The sequence below is a fragment of the Gekko japonicus genome, unplaced genomic scaffold (assembly GCF_001447785.1).
Source record: "Gekko japonicus isolate JY-2015 unplaced genomic scaffold, Gekko_japonicus_V1.1 scaffold1053, whole genome shotgun sequence".
Classification (NCBI taxonomy): Eukaryota; Metazoa; Chordata; class Lepidosauria; order Squamata; family Gekkonidae; genus Gekko; species Gekko japonicus.
The window spans coordinates 60,511-79,468 of NW_015177042.1; the positions used below are offsets into that span (position 1 = coordinate 60,511).

An 18,958-nucleotide genomic window follows, 5' to 3' on the forward strand; every position below is an offset into this window, starting at 1 on the left:
CATGAGATCTGGCCAACCTGGACAGTTCAGATCAGAGTACTAATGTGTATAGCTTATTGTAAGTAGGACCCTATTATGTAATTTTTGTACTGCTGTAAGTTGTATCCTACTATGCAATTTTGCACCGTTTAGTGGTTCATGGGAACATTTATGCTTTCCTTCAAGACTGTTTTTCAGATTGCTGGTTGGTTCTACAACCCAAATTGTATTTCATAGTTTATTCAATGTGCCATCCCATTGACTGTATTGAGTCACTCTGGATCATCTGCCTTGACTCCCAGTGAGAGAGGCGGACTTTAATAACGTAACTAAACTCATAATACATACATAAATGTTTTAATTTCTTGTCAGCTTGGTGGCCCCTGTGGGGACAGAAAGGCAGGATCTAAATGTTGTAAATCAAAATAACTGGAAATAAATTATCAGCCACGGTGCTTGTAGGGAGGCCGAGAAAGGACTCCCAGGCATGATCACCTGAGATGAATCATACAAGCCCATTGGCTGCTCCACATCATTCGGGGCAGTGCTTCACGCCCCGTCTGCCATTTTCCTGGGGGTTCCTTGCCTCCCCCTGTTCATCCAGGCACCCCCTCTGCCCTGACCTGGAGGGGCTTCATGCTCCTCTGCCCCTCCCCCTCCCACCAAGTACTTGGACTGAGCTATTGCCAAATGCATCCAGCCTATGGAAGAGGTATCTGCAATGGTTAAGCCCTTACCAGTCGCTTTGTCCTGGGCTCCAGTTTATGTTGAGAGCAGCTCCTTTTCTGATACGTGGTCATGAGATCATAACATCGGCAACAGATTTTTAAAGAGCCAAAGAAAGACGGTTTACTTTCTTGAGGGACCAAACGGGCATACCTAAAAAAGCCTGGCATGTAATATAGCACAATGAAATGAGTCCTGATTGGCAGACTACACGAGGACTCTCCATCTGATTCATTGGGGTAATCTTTAGGTGTCTTCGGACCAAGGTCAGTGATGTAGCTCCATCCCTTTTGGTTTCTATCTGCCTTTTTGATATATTTTCCTTTCTCTCTTCATAGCTACATGAGTAAGGGCATCTTCCCACAGTCAGAGGCAACCCAAGCAAATAGGAAAGAGATGGAAGAGGAGGACCCAGAAAGACCTGGAACTGGCAAGAGATCAAGGAAAGGTCCCCATCCCATCCAAGCAGGAAGTGGTGCTGAATTTTGGGAAAGAGCTGTGACACAGCCCATGGTTCAAGACACTATGACCACAGAAGTACGCAGCCGATGCTTCCGGCAGTTCCGCTACCATGAGGCTGATGGGCCCCGAGAGGTTTGCAGCCAGCTCCATGGACTTTGCAACCAATGGCTGAAGCCAGAGAGACGCACCAAGAAGCAGATCCTGGACCTGGTGATTCTGGAGCAGTTCCTGGCCATCTTGCCTCAGAAACTGCAGTGCTGGGTCAGAGAATGTGGGCCGGAGACCAGTTCCCAGGCAGTGGCCCTGGCAGAAGGTTTCCTCTTGAGTCAGGCAGAGCAGAAGAGGCAGGCGGAGCAGGTGAGGGGGCTTCCTTCGCTTGGTTCCAATCAGGACCATATGCTAAGGCTTCCAGGCCAGATATTTCTGCCTCTAGAGAATTTGCTTGGCTGGGAAGAAAACCCAACTCTGATTCTAGCCCCTGTGGTTGAACCAGCTATGCCGGTTGATGCAGGGGTGAGGAGTCTGGGAGTGGGGGAAGATCTGTCTCCTCGGCCTGTTCTATTCCTTCTCTTACTTGTCTCCTTTTCTGCTCTTTCAGATGTGGGTGCCAGCAGTGAAGATGGAAGCAGAGTTCTCTGAGGAGGAAGGGTCTCCTTTGGAGGAAGGGCAGAGGGCTCAGGCCCAGGAAGGTACCCGAGATGCCCTCTCAGGTGGTAAGGCTGTTTTGCTGCCAGATGGGATTGGGGCGCACCGCGAAGTTGGGCAGAAAGTTTAGGACAGGAGAAAAAGGAAATACTTCTACACACAACACAGTGTTACCCGAACTGGACCGGAACCGGTTCTGGGAGCCCAAATTGATTCTGAGTACAGAGGCGGGCGGTGCGTGAGTTCAAAACCCGTGTATACAGAGGTCGGATTTTGGCGCGTGTTGAAAGCCCGCTATTTCCCAGGGGTCAGACAACAGCTAGGGTTAAAATCAAGTTGTCTTTACTAAAGCAATTGTTCAGACATACCAAAACAGATGCGTACAAATTCACACAAGCTCCTTAGTTACAATAGGGTAAGAAAACAATAAGCATGAAAAACAACAAAAGCATTAAACAAAGGGGATGACTCTGAGGCATACGATTATACTCATCTGAGATCCAACTGAGAGAAGAAATCTCCTCTTCCAAGACGGGCAGCCAAGGCAACAGCGGGTGGACTCTAGACACACAAAGACTGGGACCAGCCACAGCCACGTGTGCGCTCCCTGGTCGCGACTCCGGGGAACTTAAGAGTTACCTGCGGCACCTTAGTGCAAACTAGGGGTAAGGGTGAGCTAGCCAGAGAACAAAGGCTTGTTTCTCCTTTTAAGAGCTGCCTTTTGGGGCGGTCTCTGTCTATCATAAAACTTGGGGTATGTCCTCTACTCCTAAGCTATAGGTTGGGCAGGGGTGACGTCCTACAAGAGGGGTTGTGGGTAATATGCAGATTCTTCTATCCTACATCAAAGCGGGGCCATCTGGTGGTGGTTGCACCTCCGTTTCCCTGGCAACTTCTTTGCTGCTGCCAGATGTTGGGTACCCAAGCCATAAAGGATGTTGTCTTTTCGATGCCAAGCCAGATAACGAGGTGGAATTGTACTCCTTCCCACCGTCCATCACTGCTGGTAGGATCTGTTGCTCATCCAAGCGTCTCCATGTGTACCCCAAATGGTGACCTCGTTGGTACTGGGGCACATTGCAACATTCCAGAGCAGGCATCTGCTTTTGACCAGGGTGCAGTGGAAATTTCCATGGCAGGCAAAATACTTGGTGGCAGGCATCCCTGTCAGGCCCCCACCGTGGGCAGCCTCGGGGTGCAAGGCCTGCCATCGCAGTTCATAGCAGCACACACACACACACACACACATAGCAATGAGCCTCTGGCTCTCAAAGGCACAGATACTTATACATATAAGCAACATATCATAAACACAACACAGGCAATATGCAAATGCAAATGGTCACATGGTAACAACAGAGTTCAGTTCTGGGGTTCACTGCCATTGCATGTAGTGATGGCCAGTCCCTTGAAAGGCAGTTAGACAGAATCATAGAAGGCAATTCCATTCTTATTCACATTTACTAAAATGTTTCTGTGTCACCTTCCCTTTGTTAGTGGGACTCAAAGCAGCTCAGAAAAGGAAAGGCAGACCGATCTGGGTGCAGCTCTTGGCCATGGCAAATGAATGGAACCTCCACGTTCCGGGGCAGCCTACCTCTGAAAGCGCCTTGCTAGTGTCTCTGTGCCCCTGATGAAAGGCTTTCCAGGAGCATCCGATGGGCCACAGTCAGAAAGAGGAAAGTGGACTGCAGATGCCAGGCTGCAGCCTGGAATCCCTGTAATGTTTGGGGGTGGTGTGTGGAGTGGATGGGATGTGATGTCAGGGCGTCAGCAGACACTCCGGAAACCCATCGATAATACCCTGGAGTTTTCATGTATGCCGAAGTCACGTCTTGGCTTTCGGAGTACCTGGTGCTTCTCTTTTGCCTCTCCCACAATTTACTAAAAATCCTTACAAACGTTGTAGACAAGGTTCCCTCTAAGCTGCGGAGTCCTGTGAGCAAAAATCCTACTTTGTGAGCGACCGGCATTAAAGTGGTGAGCCGGCGATTTGGCTGCTGCAGAAATTAGTTTGCTCTGGAGCCCTCCTTCCTGAGCTAAGGCAAAAAGCTGTGAGCCGGAGGCTGAAAAACTGTGAGCCAGCTCACCCTAACACAGCTTAGAGGGAACACTGGTTGTAGAGTGTGCCTGTGGCAAGGTTTCACAGCCCCAGGAAGGAGGGTGCACAGAGCAGGATTCAAACAAGCAAACAAACAAGGGAGTCTCGCCTAACAACCTTTCTTCCTCCTTTGTCTCCGTCACAGGGAGTGGACAGGTGGTATCCAGCCATCGTCTTGGCAGAGGTGTGGAAACAGCTGCTTCGCCTCCAGTCCAGGTAGAGGAGACGAGTGGGGGGACAGCCTGGGTTCACCCTCCTTTCATGGAGTGGCTTTTGCTTCTGCAGTTGCTGCTGAGGTGTCCCTCTGCCCCTGCCAAACTCTGCATCCTGCTCCCTCCCAGTGTGCCTTCTCTGCCTGGCATGATCTCTGAGAGGGGAATCTACTTTTTCTTCCAGCGTCCCTTTTCCTTTGAGGAGGTGGCCGTGTATTTCACCGAGGCAGAGTGGGCATTACTGGATCCAGGCCAAAGAGCTCTCTACAGGGAAGTCATGCTGGAGAACTACGGGAGCGTGGCCTTTCTGGGTAAGGATCTTTCGCAGGTGCCAAAGGTGCAAATTGCTGCCATTGGGATGAGGCATGAATCAAAATATTGGACACGAATACATCATTTTCAGGCCTGCCCCACTACTTGTCTCCTGGGTATCAAGGAGTTGGGGGTGGCAGTGAAAGAGATGTTCCGCATGGCCTGGAGAGCGACCCAACCCGCTTGGCTGGCCCAGGGGAAACTGAGGCCAGTGTTGTGGCCATCACTGGAGCCAGAGAGGGTGTCCTGGTCTGGAATCTAGGAAGGGCTAAGAGAAAGGGGTCTGTGACCCAAATCACTCCTGCAGGGCCCCCCCCCCCATAGCTAGCAAAAGCGTCCTCCTGCTAGCAGAGAGAAAACACATGTATTGTGGGGTATTAATTCCCAGGATCACAAACCTATGTCTACCAGGGTCGAGATACAGACCAACACTCAAAAGAAATGAAGGGTATCAATGCTTCTTAAACAAGAAGATTCAATAAGTCAACAGGAAGAGAACCAGGTTAGGTCAGTTAAATAAAAACAGAGGTGCTACAGAAAGGAAATAAGTGCACACATGAAGTACAACCACAGTTTAAACCCTTTCCCTCGCAAGCTTCCTGCTACAAAGGGAGAAAATAAAAGGGAAGAATCGGAGGCGTACAAGCTTTCTTCCTGAAGACAGCCAGGCAGCTCTGGAGGAGCACAGCAGAAGAGGGTGGGAAAGTAGAGAAGCCAGCCACACAGTTGGGGGAAGCCAACCATACAGGCTGGTGTCCAAAACCTGCTACAAATTGGACGGACTGAGGGATCACTTTTATACATTTTTGCTAAGGTGAAGGAGGAGAAAAAGCGTTGGAAGTGAGATGCAGGAGTGATGCAAAGTCCATCTCTCTGGGATTGGCGCTTGCATGTGTGTGGGGTGGGGGGGTACAGGCAATCCTCTGCTGGGGACTGCTGGTGGCCAGTGCTGCCACCGTATTCTCACCCCCTCATGCGGCAGCTGTGTTTTTGGCCCACGGGAGGTGTTCTTCGGCAGTTTCTTCCACACGTTGGGGGCCTAGTCCTTCCATCGAGCATGCAATTCAGTGGCTGGGCCTCCTTCCCCCATGGACCACGCAGCAGCCTTCAGCCGTGGGCAGCTGCTGCCTCGTGGTGCCCACTCCCCCATCAGATGATCCTTTGGCCTGGGGCAGCTACCACTGCATGGGGTGATACGGCTTGCCGATGATCTCTAGTTTGAGCCCCCAGCATGGATCACCTGACAGCGTTGGCTGAAGGCAGCCGCTGCCACACAGGTGTCTCCGGCTTATCAGGCTTTGCTTGGCCTGGGTCTTGCCGTGGATGTGGCCTTTGACCTGTGCCACCTCCCCGCTTCTGCAGACAGTGAGCTTAGTTCAGCTTGCCTTCCCAGTCCCTTTCCATGGTGGCTCAGGGGCATGGGGGAGCTTGCAACACCCAGCCAATTTGCGTTTTTACCCTGGGCTCACAGCATTGGCGGAGGGAGTGGGGTGGGGATGGGGTTTGCCCCTCCTCAAGGCAGTGTGGGATCATCTGCCCAACGCTGCACCACTGGCTCTCCAGTCCCCCCCCCCATGCCCACGGGGCCTTGCTGTGAGGACACACCAATGCAAAGCTTATTAGCTTCGACAGGAAGCAAAGAGTAGGACTCAACGGACAGTTCTCCCAAAGGAGTGAAGTAAGCAGTGGGGTCCCACAAGGATCGTTATTGGGGCTGGTACTATTCAATTTATTCACCAGTGATCTGGAATGAGGGGTGATTAGTGTAGTGGCCAAGTTTGCAGATGACACCAAATTATTCAGGATGGTGGAAGCCAAGGCTGTGAGGAGCTCCAAGGGGACCTCCACAAACTGGGTGAGTGGGTGACAATGTGGCCAATGCAGTTCAGTGTTGGTAAGTGTAAGGTGATGCTCATTGTTGCGGGGAAATCCCAATTTAAAATATAGGCTGATGGAGTCTAAACTGCTGAGGCTGGGGGGGGGGGGAGAGATCTTGCAGTCGTAGTGGAGAACTCAATGAAAGTGTCAAGCCAGTGTGCTGCAGTGGTGAAAAGGGCAAAGTCTGTGTTAAAGGTAAAGGTAAAGGTTCCCTTGCTCGAAAGCCAGTCGAGTCCGACTCTAGGGTTGCTGTGCTCATCTCCGTTTCCAAGCCGAAGAGCCAGCGCTGTCCAAAGATGTTCAAAAGGGAATTAGATAGGCATATGGAGCAGAGGTCCATCAGTGGCTATTAGCCACAAGGTATAGATAGGGACTCTGGGGCAAGTGATGCTCTGTCATCTTGGTGCTTTGGGGGGTCAACAGTGGGATGGCTTCTAATGTCCTGGCCCCACTGGTGGACCTCCTGATGGCACTGGTATTTCTGGCCACTGTGTGATACAGAGTGTTGGACTGGATGGGCCTTTGGCCTGATCCAACATTGGCATCTCTTATGTTCTTATGTTCTTATGTTTCCGTGGTCATGTGGCCGGCATGACTAAACACCAAGGCGCACGGAACGCTGTTACCTTCCCACCAAAGTGGTCCCTATTGATCTACTTGCAATTTCTTGCTTTCGAACTGCTAGGTTGGCAGGAGCTGGAACTAGAGACGGGAGCTCACTCCGTCATGCGGCACCCTGGGTCTCGAACTGCTGAACTACTGACCTTCCACAGCCTGCAGTTCAGCGTCTTAACCACTTGAGCCACCGCAGCTCCTGTGTTAGGGAGTATTAAAAAAGGGATTGAGAATAAAACAGCTGATATTGTAAGGCCCCTGTATAGATCCTGATGCGACCTCATTTGGAATACTATTTACATAAGAACATAAGAGAAGCCAGTGTTGGATCAGGCCAATGGCCCATCCAGTCCAACACTCTGTCACACAGTGGCCAAAAATACCCAGAAGCCGTCCATGCTTGTAGCTGCCACCACTTCCTGTGGCAGTGAATTCCAAGTGTTAATCACTCTTTGGGTGAAGAAGTACTTCCTTTTATCCGTTCTAACCCGACCGCTCAGCAATTTCATGGAGTGCCCACGGGTTCTTGTATTGTGAGAAAGGGAGAAAAGTACCTCTTTCTCTACCTGCTCTTTCCCATGCATAATCTTATAAACCTCAATCATGTCACCCCTCAGTCGTCGTTTCTCCAAGCTAAAGAGCCCTAAGCGCCTTAACCTTTCCTCATAGGGAAAGTGTTCCAACCCTTTTATCATTCGAGTTGCTCTTTTCTGCACTTTTTCCAAAGCTATAATATCCTTTTTAAGGTGTGGTGACCAGAATTGCACACAGTATTCCAGATGAGGTCGCACCATTGATTTATATAGCGGCATTATGATATTGGCTGATCTGTTTACAATACCCTTCCTAATAATCCCCAGCATAGCATTGGCCTTCTTTATTGCAGTCACACACTGTCTCGACATTTTCAGTGAGTTATCCACTACAACTCCAAGATCTCTCTCTTGCTCAGTCTCTGCCAGTTCAGACCCCATCAATGTGTATTTATATTTAGGATTTTTGGCTCCAATGTGCATCACCTTGCACTTGGCCACATTGAACCCCATTTGCCATGTTGACGCCCACTCGCCCATCTTTGACAGATCCCTTTGGAGTGCCTCACAATCCTCACTGGTTTTCACCACCCTGAACAACTTCGTATCATCCGCAAATTTAGCCACTTCACTGCTTACTCCCAACTCCAAATCATTAATGAACAAGTTAAAAAGCAGTGGACCAAGTACTGATCCCTGTGGTACCCCACTGCTTACACCCCTCCACTGGGAGAACTGCCCATTTATACTCACTCTCTGTTTTCTATTAATTAGCCAGTTTTTGATCCATAAAAGGACTTGTCCTTTTATCCCATGATTTTTGAGCTTACTTAGGAGCCTTTGATGAGGAACTTTATCAAAAGCTTTCTGGAAGTCAAGGTAAACAATATCTATTGGATCCCCCTTGTCCACATGTTTGTTCACCCCCTCAAAGAACATTAACAGGTTAGTGAGACAAGATCTTCCCTTACAGAACCCATGTTGAGTCTGCCTCAATAGGTTTTGTTCATCTATGTGCCTACTAATTCTTTCCTTAATAATGGTTTCCACCAATTTACCCGGTATCGACGTCAGACTGACTGGCCTGTAATTTCCCGGATCTCCTCTGGAACCCTTTTTAAAGATGGGAGTGACATTAGCTACCTTCCAGTCCTCAGGAATGGAGGCTGATTTTAAGCAGAGATTACATATTTTTGTCAGGAGATCCACAAGTTCACAATTGAGTTCTTTCAGAACTCTCGGATGTATGCCATCTGGGCCTGGTGATTTATCAGTTTTTAAGTTGTCTATCAGTTTTAGGACCTCCTCTCTCGTCACCTCAATCTGACTCAGGTCTTTCAACACCCCTCCCGAACTCAGTGGCTCTGGAGTGGGCAAGCACCTCTCATCTTCCACAGTGAAGACGGAGGCAAAAAATGCATTTAGCTTCTCAGCCATTTCCCTATCATCCTTCAGTACTCCTTTTACCCCTTGGTCATCCAAGGGCCCCACTGCCTCCCTGGCTGGTTTCCTGCTTCTAATGTATTTGAAGAAAGTTTTATTGTTGGTCTTTACATTTTTTGCTATATGCTCCTCATATTCCCTTTTTGCCTGCCTGACCACAGACTTGCATTTTATTTGCCATAGCCTGTGTTCCGTTTTATCAGCCTCACTGTGAGTAGCTTTCCACCGCTTAAAGGAATCCTTTTTAGAACTTGAGGGATCCGCTTTACATGATGGAATAGGGTGAGAAATCTTCCTGTCCAGCAATTAAGATAAGGAAGAAATGGCTGGGGCTGGCCTGTTGCTCATTATCATCATTATTTGTGTCCTTATTCAGACCAGATTATCAGGGAGGGGACTCCATAGGTCCTTGGGGAAAAGGCCCTTTGGTTGAGTTCCACCAGTTACGGCTTTCACATGATTAATAGAGGAGCTGCATGATTAATGGGGAACCAGGCAGGGGATACTTAAGAACAGGCTGGCTGAACGAGGGAAAAGGGTCTTCAACAATTCTCTTCAGTCATCACCTAGATGCCTTAAAAAAAACAACCCACAACTGGTATCCTTTCCACAAACCACAGGGGTACCCTTTAAATTGTGGGGTTAACTTGGTGAAGTCTTGGTTTCTCCTGCCCCTGCAACAAACATATTTGGAAGGGGGGGGGAGTTCTGCCAAAGGAAATGTGCACTCCTTGTGGATAAGGATTTCCTGATTGGTGGCCTGGCTTTGTGCCTGGTGGAGAGATTGGATCTCTTTCTTTATTCCAGCAGCAGATGTAGAGAAGACCCTTGGGGAATTCCAGGAGTTCTCTTTGGAAATAGCCAAGAATGTAGAGGCTGAAGGAAACTTCAGAGATGGACCACACAAGCAGGCAGGAAGCCACTTTTAATGTGTATATTATTGTACATTTCAATGTACAGCAGAAACCAGCCCTTGAAATGCTTAGAGTATAAATGGAATTTCAAGTGCAAATAGACCTCCTTGTGTGGGTGCTAACGGGATCTCTCTTTATTCTAGCAGAAGGTGATCAGAGGAATGAGGAGGATGAGAAACTGCATTGTCTATCACCAGATGAAGTCAAGAAAGAAGACTTGAGAGGAAACTTCAGGAATCAAGGCAGACCCAAGAGGCAGAAAGGAAGCTATATAGTCGAGAAGAGGGATCAACCCGTTCCTTCCCAAGGGAGGGATTTTCGTGAAGTAATTCAAATGGTGGAAGAAACCTACAGTTGCTTGGAGTGTGGCATAAACTTCTCAGATCAAACCCAATATAATATCCATTTGCAAATGCACAATGGAAAGAAGACCCATCAATGCCTGGAGTATGGAGAGAGCTTTCTTTGCAAACCAGAACTCCTTAAACATCAACAAACACATGCAGGAGAGAAACATTATAGCTACTCAAACTGTGGTGAGAGTTTCTCACAGAAATCAGATCTTCTTATACACCAAAGAATTCATTCAGGAGAGAAGCCATTTCACTGTTTAGAGAATGGAATAAAATCCCCTGATGGAAGACAGGGAAGTCTACATTTCCCAAGGAACATGATAACGAAGGCATGTAAATGCTTTCAGTGTGGAAGGTACTTTAAATACAGATCACAACTCCTTGTGCACCAAAGAACTCACACAGGGGAGAAACCTTTTGAATGCTCAGAGTGTGGAAAAAAATTCAGTGTGGTTGGCAGTCTTCAACTGCATCAGAGAATCCACACAGGGGAGAAACCTTTTCAGTGCACTGAGTGTGAAAAGCGATTTCATTATAGTAGCAATTTTCAACGGCATCTAAGAACCCACACAAAGGAGAAACCATTTGAATGCTCAGAGTGTGGAAAAAAATTCAGTGTGGTTGGCAGTCTTCAACTGCATCAGAGAATCCACACAGGGGAGAAACCTTTTGAATGCTCAAAGTGTGGAAAGAGATTCAATAAGAGCAGCCATCTTCAAGAACATCAAAAAACTCACTCAGGGGTGAAACCTCAACAGCACCTTAGAATCCACACAGGGGAGAAACCTTTTGAATGCTCTGAGTGTGGAAAGAGATTCAGTCAAAGACATAGTCTTACAAAGCACTTAAGAATCCACACAGGGGAGAAACCTTTTGAATGCTCTGAGTGTGGAAAGCGATTGTGTGACAGTAGCAATTTTCAACGGCATCTAAGAACCCACACAAAGGAGAAACCATTTGAATGCTCAGAATGTGGAAAGAAATTCAGTCAGAACAGCCATCTGCAACAGCACCTAAGAACCCACACAGGTGAAAAACCTTTTGAATGCTCAGAGTGTGGAAAGAGATTCAGGTTGAGTGGCAGTCTTCAACAGCATCTTAGAACCCACACAGGGGAGAAACCTTTTGAATGTTCCGAGTGTGGAAAGAGATTCAGGTTGAGTGGCAGTCTTCAACAGCATCTTAGAACTCACACAGGGGAGAAACCTTTTGAATGTTCGGAGTGTGGAAAGAGATTCCGGTTGAGTGGCAGTCTTCAACAGCATTTTAGAACCCATACAGGTGAGAAGCCTTTTGAATGTTTAGAGTGTGGAAAGACATTCAGGTCGACTGGCAGTCTTCAACAGCATCTTAGAACCCATACAGGGGAGAAATGTTTTGAATGCTCAGAGTGTCGAAAGAGATTCCGGTTGAGTGGTGATCTTCAAAAGCACCTAAGAATCCACACAGGGGAGAAACCTTTTGAATGCTCAGAGTGTGGAAAGCGATTTTGTTACAGTAGCAATTTCCAGCGGCATCTAAGAACCCACACAAAGGAGAAACCTTTTGAATGCTCAGAGTGTGGAAAGAAATTCAATCAGAGCAGCCATCTTCAAGAACATCAAAGAACACACACAGGGGAGAAACCTTTTGAATGCTCAGAGTGTGGAAAGAGATTCAGGTTGAATAGCCATCTTCACAAGCATTTGAGAACTCACACAGGAAGAAACCTTTTGAGTGCTCACAGTATGGAAAGAGATTCAGTTGGAATGACAATCCTCAGCTGCATCTAAGAACCCACAGAGGTGAGAAAGTTTTGAATGCTCAGAGTCTGGAAACACCTTCAACTGGAGCATCACTTTTCAACAGAATCTGGGAACCCACACCAAGGACAAATCTTTTGAATGCAGAGTGTGAAAAAAAATCTATTCAGAGATGCAGTCTTCAAAAGCATCTACGAATGCATCCATGTGAACTCATTCTAAGTGCTCAGATTGTGGGAACAACATTAAGTTAGCCTGGTCTGATGCACCCCTTCCACTTCTGTCCCTCAGAGACTAGATTTTTCCTCTGTTTTTCTGTCCCTTCACTGACTGAGCAGACCAGGTAACATGTTTTCTTCTCCCCTGAAGAACTCTTGGCTGTCCCACCCTGTCAGAACAATATGTTTTGGCTATTTGCTTAGCGCAGGAACCTGAGGGCAGCAGCTCTCCAAGGCCTCAGGCTGAGGTCTTTCCCATGACCTACTGCTTGGTCCTTCTCACTGGAGATACTGGGGATTGAGCCTGGGGCCTTCTGCGTGCCAAGCAGATGCTCTACCACTGAGCCAGGGCTTGCCACCAGTTCCCTTTTCAGGACTGGGCAGAATGCAACCCCCAAATGTGCTGGTACTCAGGACCTAAGTTCCCTCTAAATTGTGGAGTCTTGTGAGCAAAGACTCCCTCACACACCAGAACCTCCCTCACACACCAGAACCAAAGAATGGCCACTGGAGATCAGTTATCCGTTTGGGATGTGCATGGTGCTGTCCTTTCCCCACGCCTTTATGTAAAGCCCTTAGGCCAATTCATTTGTGATTTTGGGCTTGACTGTCATCCATCTGTAGGTGATGCACAGCTATCTATATATCCTTATCCACATTTCCTGTTGATGCCGAAGAGGTCCTGAATCACTGCCAGGTTGCTGTGGTTAAATGCCTAAGAGTGAACAAACTGAAACGAAATCCTGGAAGGACTGAAGTAATGCTGGTTGGGAAGGTGGAGGTCTTGAAGGACGTTCTGCTCCCCGCTTTCCATGGAGTTCAGCTGACCCTCGCAGCCTCCCTTCAGAGCCTCGGGGTTTTACTGAACCCCACAGGATTACTGGAGAAGCAAGTTAATGCAGTGGCAAAAAAGGCTGTATTCCAGCTCAGCTTAAGCTTTTATACAGCTGGTAGATCAAGATGGGTCACCGTCTGTCTGTAGCAGTAGAAAAGAGCAAGAGTCCAGTTCAGTACCTGTATTTGTATCTGAAGACGTGAGCAGTGACTCACGAAAGCTCATACCCCACCACATATTTTGTGAGTCTTTAAGATGCTACTGGACACTTGCTCTTTTCTACTTTATACAGCTGATCTGGCCACCTGGATCCATGTCGTGATGACATCGAGACTAGGCTACTTAAAATCAATTCAGGACCTCCAGTTGGTGCAGAATGCCGCAATTTGATTATTATCAACGGCTGGATGAAGCATGCATATTACTCCTCTTTTGCAGTCACTCCACTGACTGCCCATCAGTTACTGGGCTCAGTTTAAAGGAGTGGCTATCCCTCATGGCCTTGGAGCCTCATACCTGCAAGACAGTCTCTCCTAGGCTCTACCATGATGGCTTTGCTCATCTGAGCAGGGTCTTCTGCAGGTGCCCCCCTGCAAATGGCCAATATCAACAAGTGCCCATGCGTGTGGCTTCTCCTTCTTGGCCCCCACCTTGTGGAGTGGCGGGCCGGAGGAGATCAAGAAGGCTCCCATTCTCCTGGCGTTCCACAAACTATGGAAAATTGAACTATTCAAGAGGGTAGCACTGTATGAAATGATTCACAAAGTCACTTGGAGAAATTCTTACGGACTGTGGTGTATACTAATGCGTATTTGTTGTTGTTGTTGCCATCAAGTCACAGCTGATTTATGGTGATCCCCGTAGGGCTTTGAAGGCAAGAGACACTAAAAGGTGGTTTGCCATTGCCTTCCTCCGCATCCTGACCCTGGTATTACTTGGAGGTCTCCCATCCAAATATTAGCCAGGGCTGACCCTGTTTAGCTTCCAAGAACTGATGAGATCGGGCCATCCCGATCAGGGTATTAATGTGTATACTTTATTGTAAATAGGATCCTATTATGTTATGTTCGTACTGTTGTAAGTTGTATCCTGCTGTGTAATTTTGCGTCATTTAGTGCTTCATGTTAACATCTATGCTTGCTTTCAGGTTTCTGGTTCTACAACCCAAATTCTGTTCTATAGTTTATTGAACGTACCATATTGAGTCACTCTGTGTCATCTGCCTTGGTTCCTAGTGAGAAAGGCGGACTTTAGTAATGTAAATTTGTTGTTGTTCAGTCGCACAGTCGAGTCCGACTCTTCGCAACCCCATGGACCAGATCACGCCAGGCCCTCCTGTCTTCCGCCATCCTCTGAAGTTTGCTCAATTTCATGTTCGTTGCATCGATGACACTGTCTAACCATCTCATCCTTTGCCGTCCCCGTCTTCTTTGACCTTCAATCTTTCCCAGCATCAGGGTCTTCTCCAGTGAGTGCTCCCTTCTCATTGGGTGGCCAAAGTATTTGAGCTTCAGTTTCATTATCTGGCCTTCCAGGGAACAGTCAGGGTTGATTTATTTTAGGATTGACTGATTTGATCTCCTTTCAGTCCAAGGGACTCTCAAGAGTCTTCTCCAGCACTATAGTTCAAAAGAATCTATTCTTCGACGCTCGGACTTCCTTATAGTCCAACTCTCGCAGCCATACATGACTACTGGGAATACCATTGCTTTGACCATGCGGACTTTTGTTGGCAGGGTGATGTTTTATACATGTTTTAGTTTGTTAGCTGCCTTGGTGGCCCTTGTGGGGGGCAGAAAGGCGAGATCTGAATTTTGTAAATTAAAATAACTTAAATCCTCAGTCATGGCAGTCGTTGGGAGGCCCAGAAAGGATTCCCAGGCGTGATCACATGGGAGGAATCATACAAGCCGATTGGCTGCCCCATATGCAAAGCATTTAGGGCAATGCTTCACGTCCCATCTGCCGTTTTCCTCTTGGTTTGTTGCCTCCTCCTTTTCATCCAGGCAGCCCCTGTACCCTGATCTGGAGAGGCTTGAGCCCCAGCAGCAGCAGCAAATTAGCATAAAACATAACAAATATGTATTAAATTAGCTCCTGCCAACCTAGCAGTTCGAAAGCAAGAAACTGCAAGTAGATAAATAGGTACCACTTTGGTGGGAAGGTAACAGTGTTCCGTGTGCCTTGGTGTTTAGTCATGCCAGCCACATGACCACAGAAACATCTTCGGACAGCGCTGGCTCTTCGGCTTTGAACCGGAGATGAGCACCGCAACCCTAGAGTCGGATTCGACTGGCTTTCGAGCAAGGGAACCTTTACCTTTACCTTAATGATGAAGATGTAAACATCTAGTTCATTATGTACAGAACCTGACTTTTTCCAGGAATCATTATAGAAGATTTTAGTGATCTGATTAAGTGTCACAACTTTAGTAAATATATAAACAAAAGAGATCTGGAAACAAGATGGAAAATCTGTAACGGCTATTATATAAACTATATGGAACTTCCCTTTATGTCTTATACTGTCCCTTGTACCCTTCCTGCCCTTTGTTGTTGTTCAGTCGCACAGTCGAGTCCGACTCTTCGCGACCCCATGGACCAGCTCCCACCAGGCCCTCCTGTCTTCCGCCGTCCTCTGAAGTTGGCTCAATTTCATGTTCGTTGCATCTATGACCCTGTCTAACCATCTCATCCTTTGCCGTCGTTGTCTTCTAAGCAAAAAACAAGATGTGTTCATTATGTTTTATGCTAATTTGCTGCTAACCCTCTAGCTATATGTATGGACTGGTGTCTTTCATTTCAGTGTTATCTGAAGAAAGGTGCACGCGCACAAAAGCTCATTCCTTGAACAAAACTTTGTTGGTCTTAAAGATGCCCCTGGACTCGAACTTTGTTTACTGCTTCAGACCAACAGGGCTACCCCACCTGAATCGATCACATTCTCGCTATATCTGAAGAAATGAGCCGTGACTCACGAAAGCTCATACCCTGCCACAAATTTTGTTAGTCTTTAAGGTGCAACTGGAATATTATTCTTTCTTAAAGTTCTGCAAAACCAGACAGTTCAAATGAGGATTCTTAACTCTCCTTAAAGTGGCACAGCCTTTTGTAACACAGTTAGGCCTATGGGCTACGAAAGTAGATCAGACAACATCAGTCAAGAAATTGTTATTTAATGTGTTAATAAAGAAGCACATATATTACTATATCATGAATCTGGGTTTTTAAAAATATTTTGAAAACTGAATTTCAACATAATTGGTTTCCTTCGTAATCCTCTGTATTTTATTTGATGCTTTTAAAGACATCATTCTGAGAAGGGCTCCGTAGGCTTTGCCAGGCTGCCAAAGGGGTACATGGCACAAGAAAGGTTAAGAACCCCTGTGGGAGAGGAGAATCCCTGCTTTGGAAGGAGAAAAGCAGCTGGCAGGAAAACCGGGCAAGAGGAGCAGGAGAGAGAGAGAGGGAGGCCTTTCCTACCCACACGCACCTGGGCCGGGGGGCTGCTGCTTTTTCCATGTGGGAGCATCTTGTTGCCATGCAAGCCTATCAATGTGTTTTTATGAACTCTATGGACTGTGCAAAGGGACTGTACAACATGGAGACCTGGGAATACCTGTTGAGACTGCACACCTGAAAGAGGGACACCTTCCTTTAACGTTGCTGCTCCAGAAGTATTCCAGAGTCACCAGCCATCTTGCCTGCTGTGAGATGAAGCAGTTCCATAAGCCTGCACAAAGCCTCAGATGCCATGCCACAGAGAACATGAGGACAGAGCACTCCAGACGCCATTAGGAGTTTCTTCCAGCACATGTAGGCAACCCCTTTCCCCCCTCTTCCAGCTACCTACAAATCTAATCAAGAGACTCTATTCATGGTTGCTTAGCAACTAATTGCTAATCAAGAGACAATAGCCCTAGCCTGATGATTCAATCACTCTTCATCCAGGTCCCAGTCCCCAGACCAAGTTACTAGCTCTCAATATTAACCACTCCTTAGTCCCTCTCCCCTCTTCCAGCCAGCCAATAGTATGTTTTATGGGACGGACTAACAGGAGGTGTCACAGGGAGATGTGGCCAGCTCAGCCTGCCCCCCCCATTATGAAAGATGCTGACTGACCACATGGTCTCTCTCTCTCTCCATGACCCCTATCGAAGTTTTAACCATCTTATGTCCAGCTTGCTATCCATATACCCTACCTCCATCTTTAAAGTCTAGTCTGCAGCTAGAGTCCACATGGTTCTGCCGGTTCAGAGCACGTGTTCCCCATATTCTATTTCTAACCCCTCCATTTTTCCATTGGAACGGCTCAATCAAGGAGGACAGGTATATATCACCCAGCCAACGACTATCCTGCTCTTGCAAACATGATAATTATCTATCTCAGGGGTCGTTTTGTAGAAAAAGAGCTAGGGGAACTCATTAGCATATGCCACACCCCCTGATATCACCGGAAGTGTGTCATAAGGCCACACCCCCTGACATCACCAGAAGTGTGTCATAAGGACGGGGAGAGTCAGGGAGGAAGCAACTTACCCTCCCTCTTCTCCTGCCTCCTCCTGGCTGAATGAGGGCTGGAAGCGGGGTGGCCGGAAGCAGGGGGCGAGGCTTCGTCATGTGCCCCGCCCCCGTACCTCACCCGGGGGAACTGCGATCCCCCCCGAAATGACCTCTGTCTATCTTTACTTCTTAGTATAAGTATAATTGTGTGTTTGTGTATTGTTGAGACATCTCTACCAGTAAAAGAAATTATATTTCACCAATCATAGTCTCTGTATCTGTTCTGGTACTTACAGTAAAGGCGGGACTTCTGTATAAATTGGTGTGAACCCTAATTTGCCTATTGCCAATGGATAATCATAACTTCCCCTAGATTAATAGAGAATGTAAAGCAATTTGGCTAGCAATCTGAAACAGCAGCATTTTCTTAGATGGCGCTTGGAGGGGATTTGAACAAGGGACCCCCTCAAAGCAAAGGCATGAAGGGTTGCAGTGGTTTAAGGTGTGAATCAGAGAGGGTTGCCAACTTCAAAGTGGAGCCTTCGAGGTCTCCCAGAATTAGAACTGATCTCCAGGCAACGGAGATGAGTTCCCCTGGAGAAAATGGCTACTGTGCTGCCCCCAGCCAGCGTTTGAGACTGTAGTTAAGTAGAATTGCCATATATCTTTAAGAGCAGTGGTTCCTGGGAATTGAAGTCTTTAGTTAGACATCCCACAGCATCCGGCACCTACCTTTCGGGGCATTATAACCAGCAGAGGCCCCACTCCTCCCCAAAACCCTCCTTCCCTAGGCTCCCCCCCCCCAATCTTCCCAATCAGGAGCTGGCGACCCTAGGTGGCTGGCCGGAGATGTTGCAAGCAAAAGGAGGAGGGGGTAAAGAAAATCCATTTGGGTGTAGGGTTGCCAAGACCTTCCTGGCAAATGAGGAGGGCTAACCAGTAGAAAGAAGGCCCACTATTGCACAGGAAGTGACATCATGCCAATGACTTCTGGGAGATGCTCTGGTATTTTTGGCAGAAACTTTATGGTAAAACTGGCTTCTCTCAGAGTTTTTGCACAAATACGAGTGTCGCCTGGAAGTCGCTGCTGCGATGAAGTCACTTCCTGTACGATGCTGGCAATGAGGCCTAGGTCTTATCTCTACTGGTATGTCCCCCCACAGGCCAGCTGATCAGCGACTGGGATTTTTGGGACCTCTGCCTCCACCAGGGTTATGACAACCCTATTTGGGGGTGAGGTGGTCACATGTAGCTTTACTGGGTCCTTGGAAGGCGAAGCTGCCAGTTCCCAAGCTGCTAGTCCTCAGTGAGGATGTTTGCCAGAAGGAGCGGCTCTTTAGTGAATCCTCCATGTGGGAGCACCTGGTCCTAAAACGGATTCTGTCTTCACACACACACACTTTCAATGGCACCACAAGGATTATCCTGTTGCTTTGAAAGTATGTTTTATTTATTTACTTAGGACTTAAAAATCCCATCCCCCCGCCA

At 47.6% G+C, this 18,958-nt stretch overlaps 1 protein-coding gene across 1 annotated transcript; it reads left to right on the forward strand.

Annotated features, from left to right (window-relative positions):
• Positions 1–1,662: 1,662 nt before the first annotated feature.
• LOC107124575 (zinc finger protein 883-like) lies at positions 1,663–18,707 on the forward strand. The gene is made up of 4 exons (XM_015428062.1): positions 1,663–1,680; positions 1,766–1,880; positions 9,964–11,898; positions 18,634–18,707. The coding sequence occupies exons 1-4, from the start codon at positions 1,663–1,665 to the stop codon at positions 18,705–18,707; spliced, it is 2,142 nt and encodes a 713-aa protein (XP_015283548.1).
• Positions 18,708–18,958: the final 251 nt, after the last annotated feature.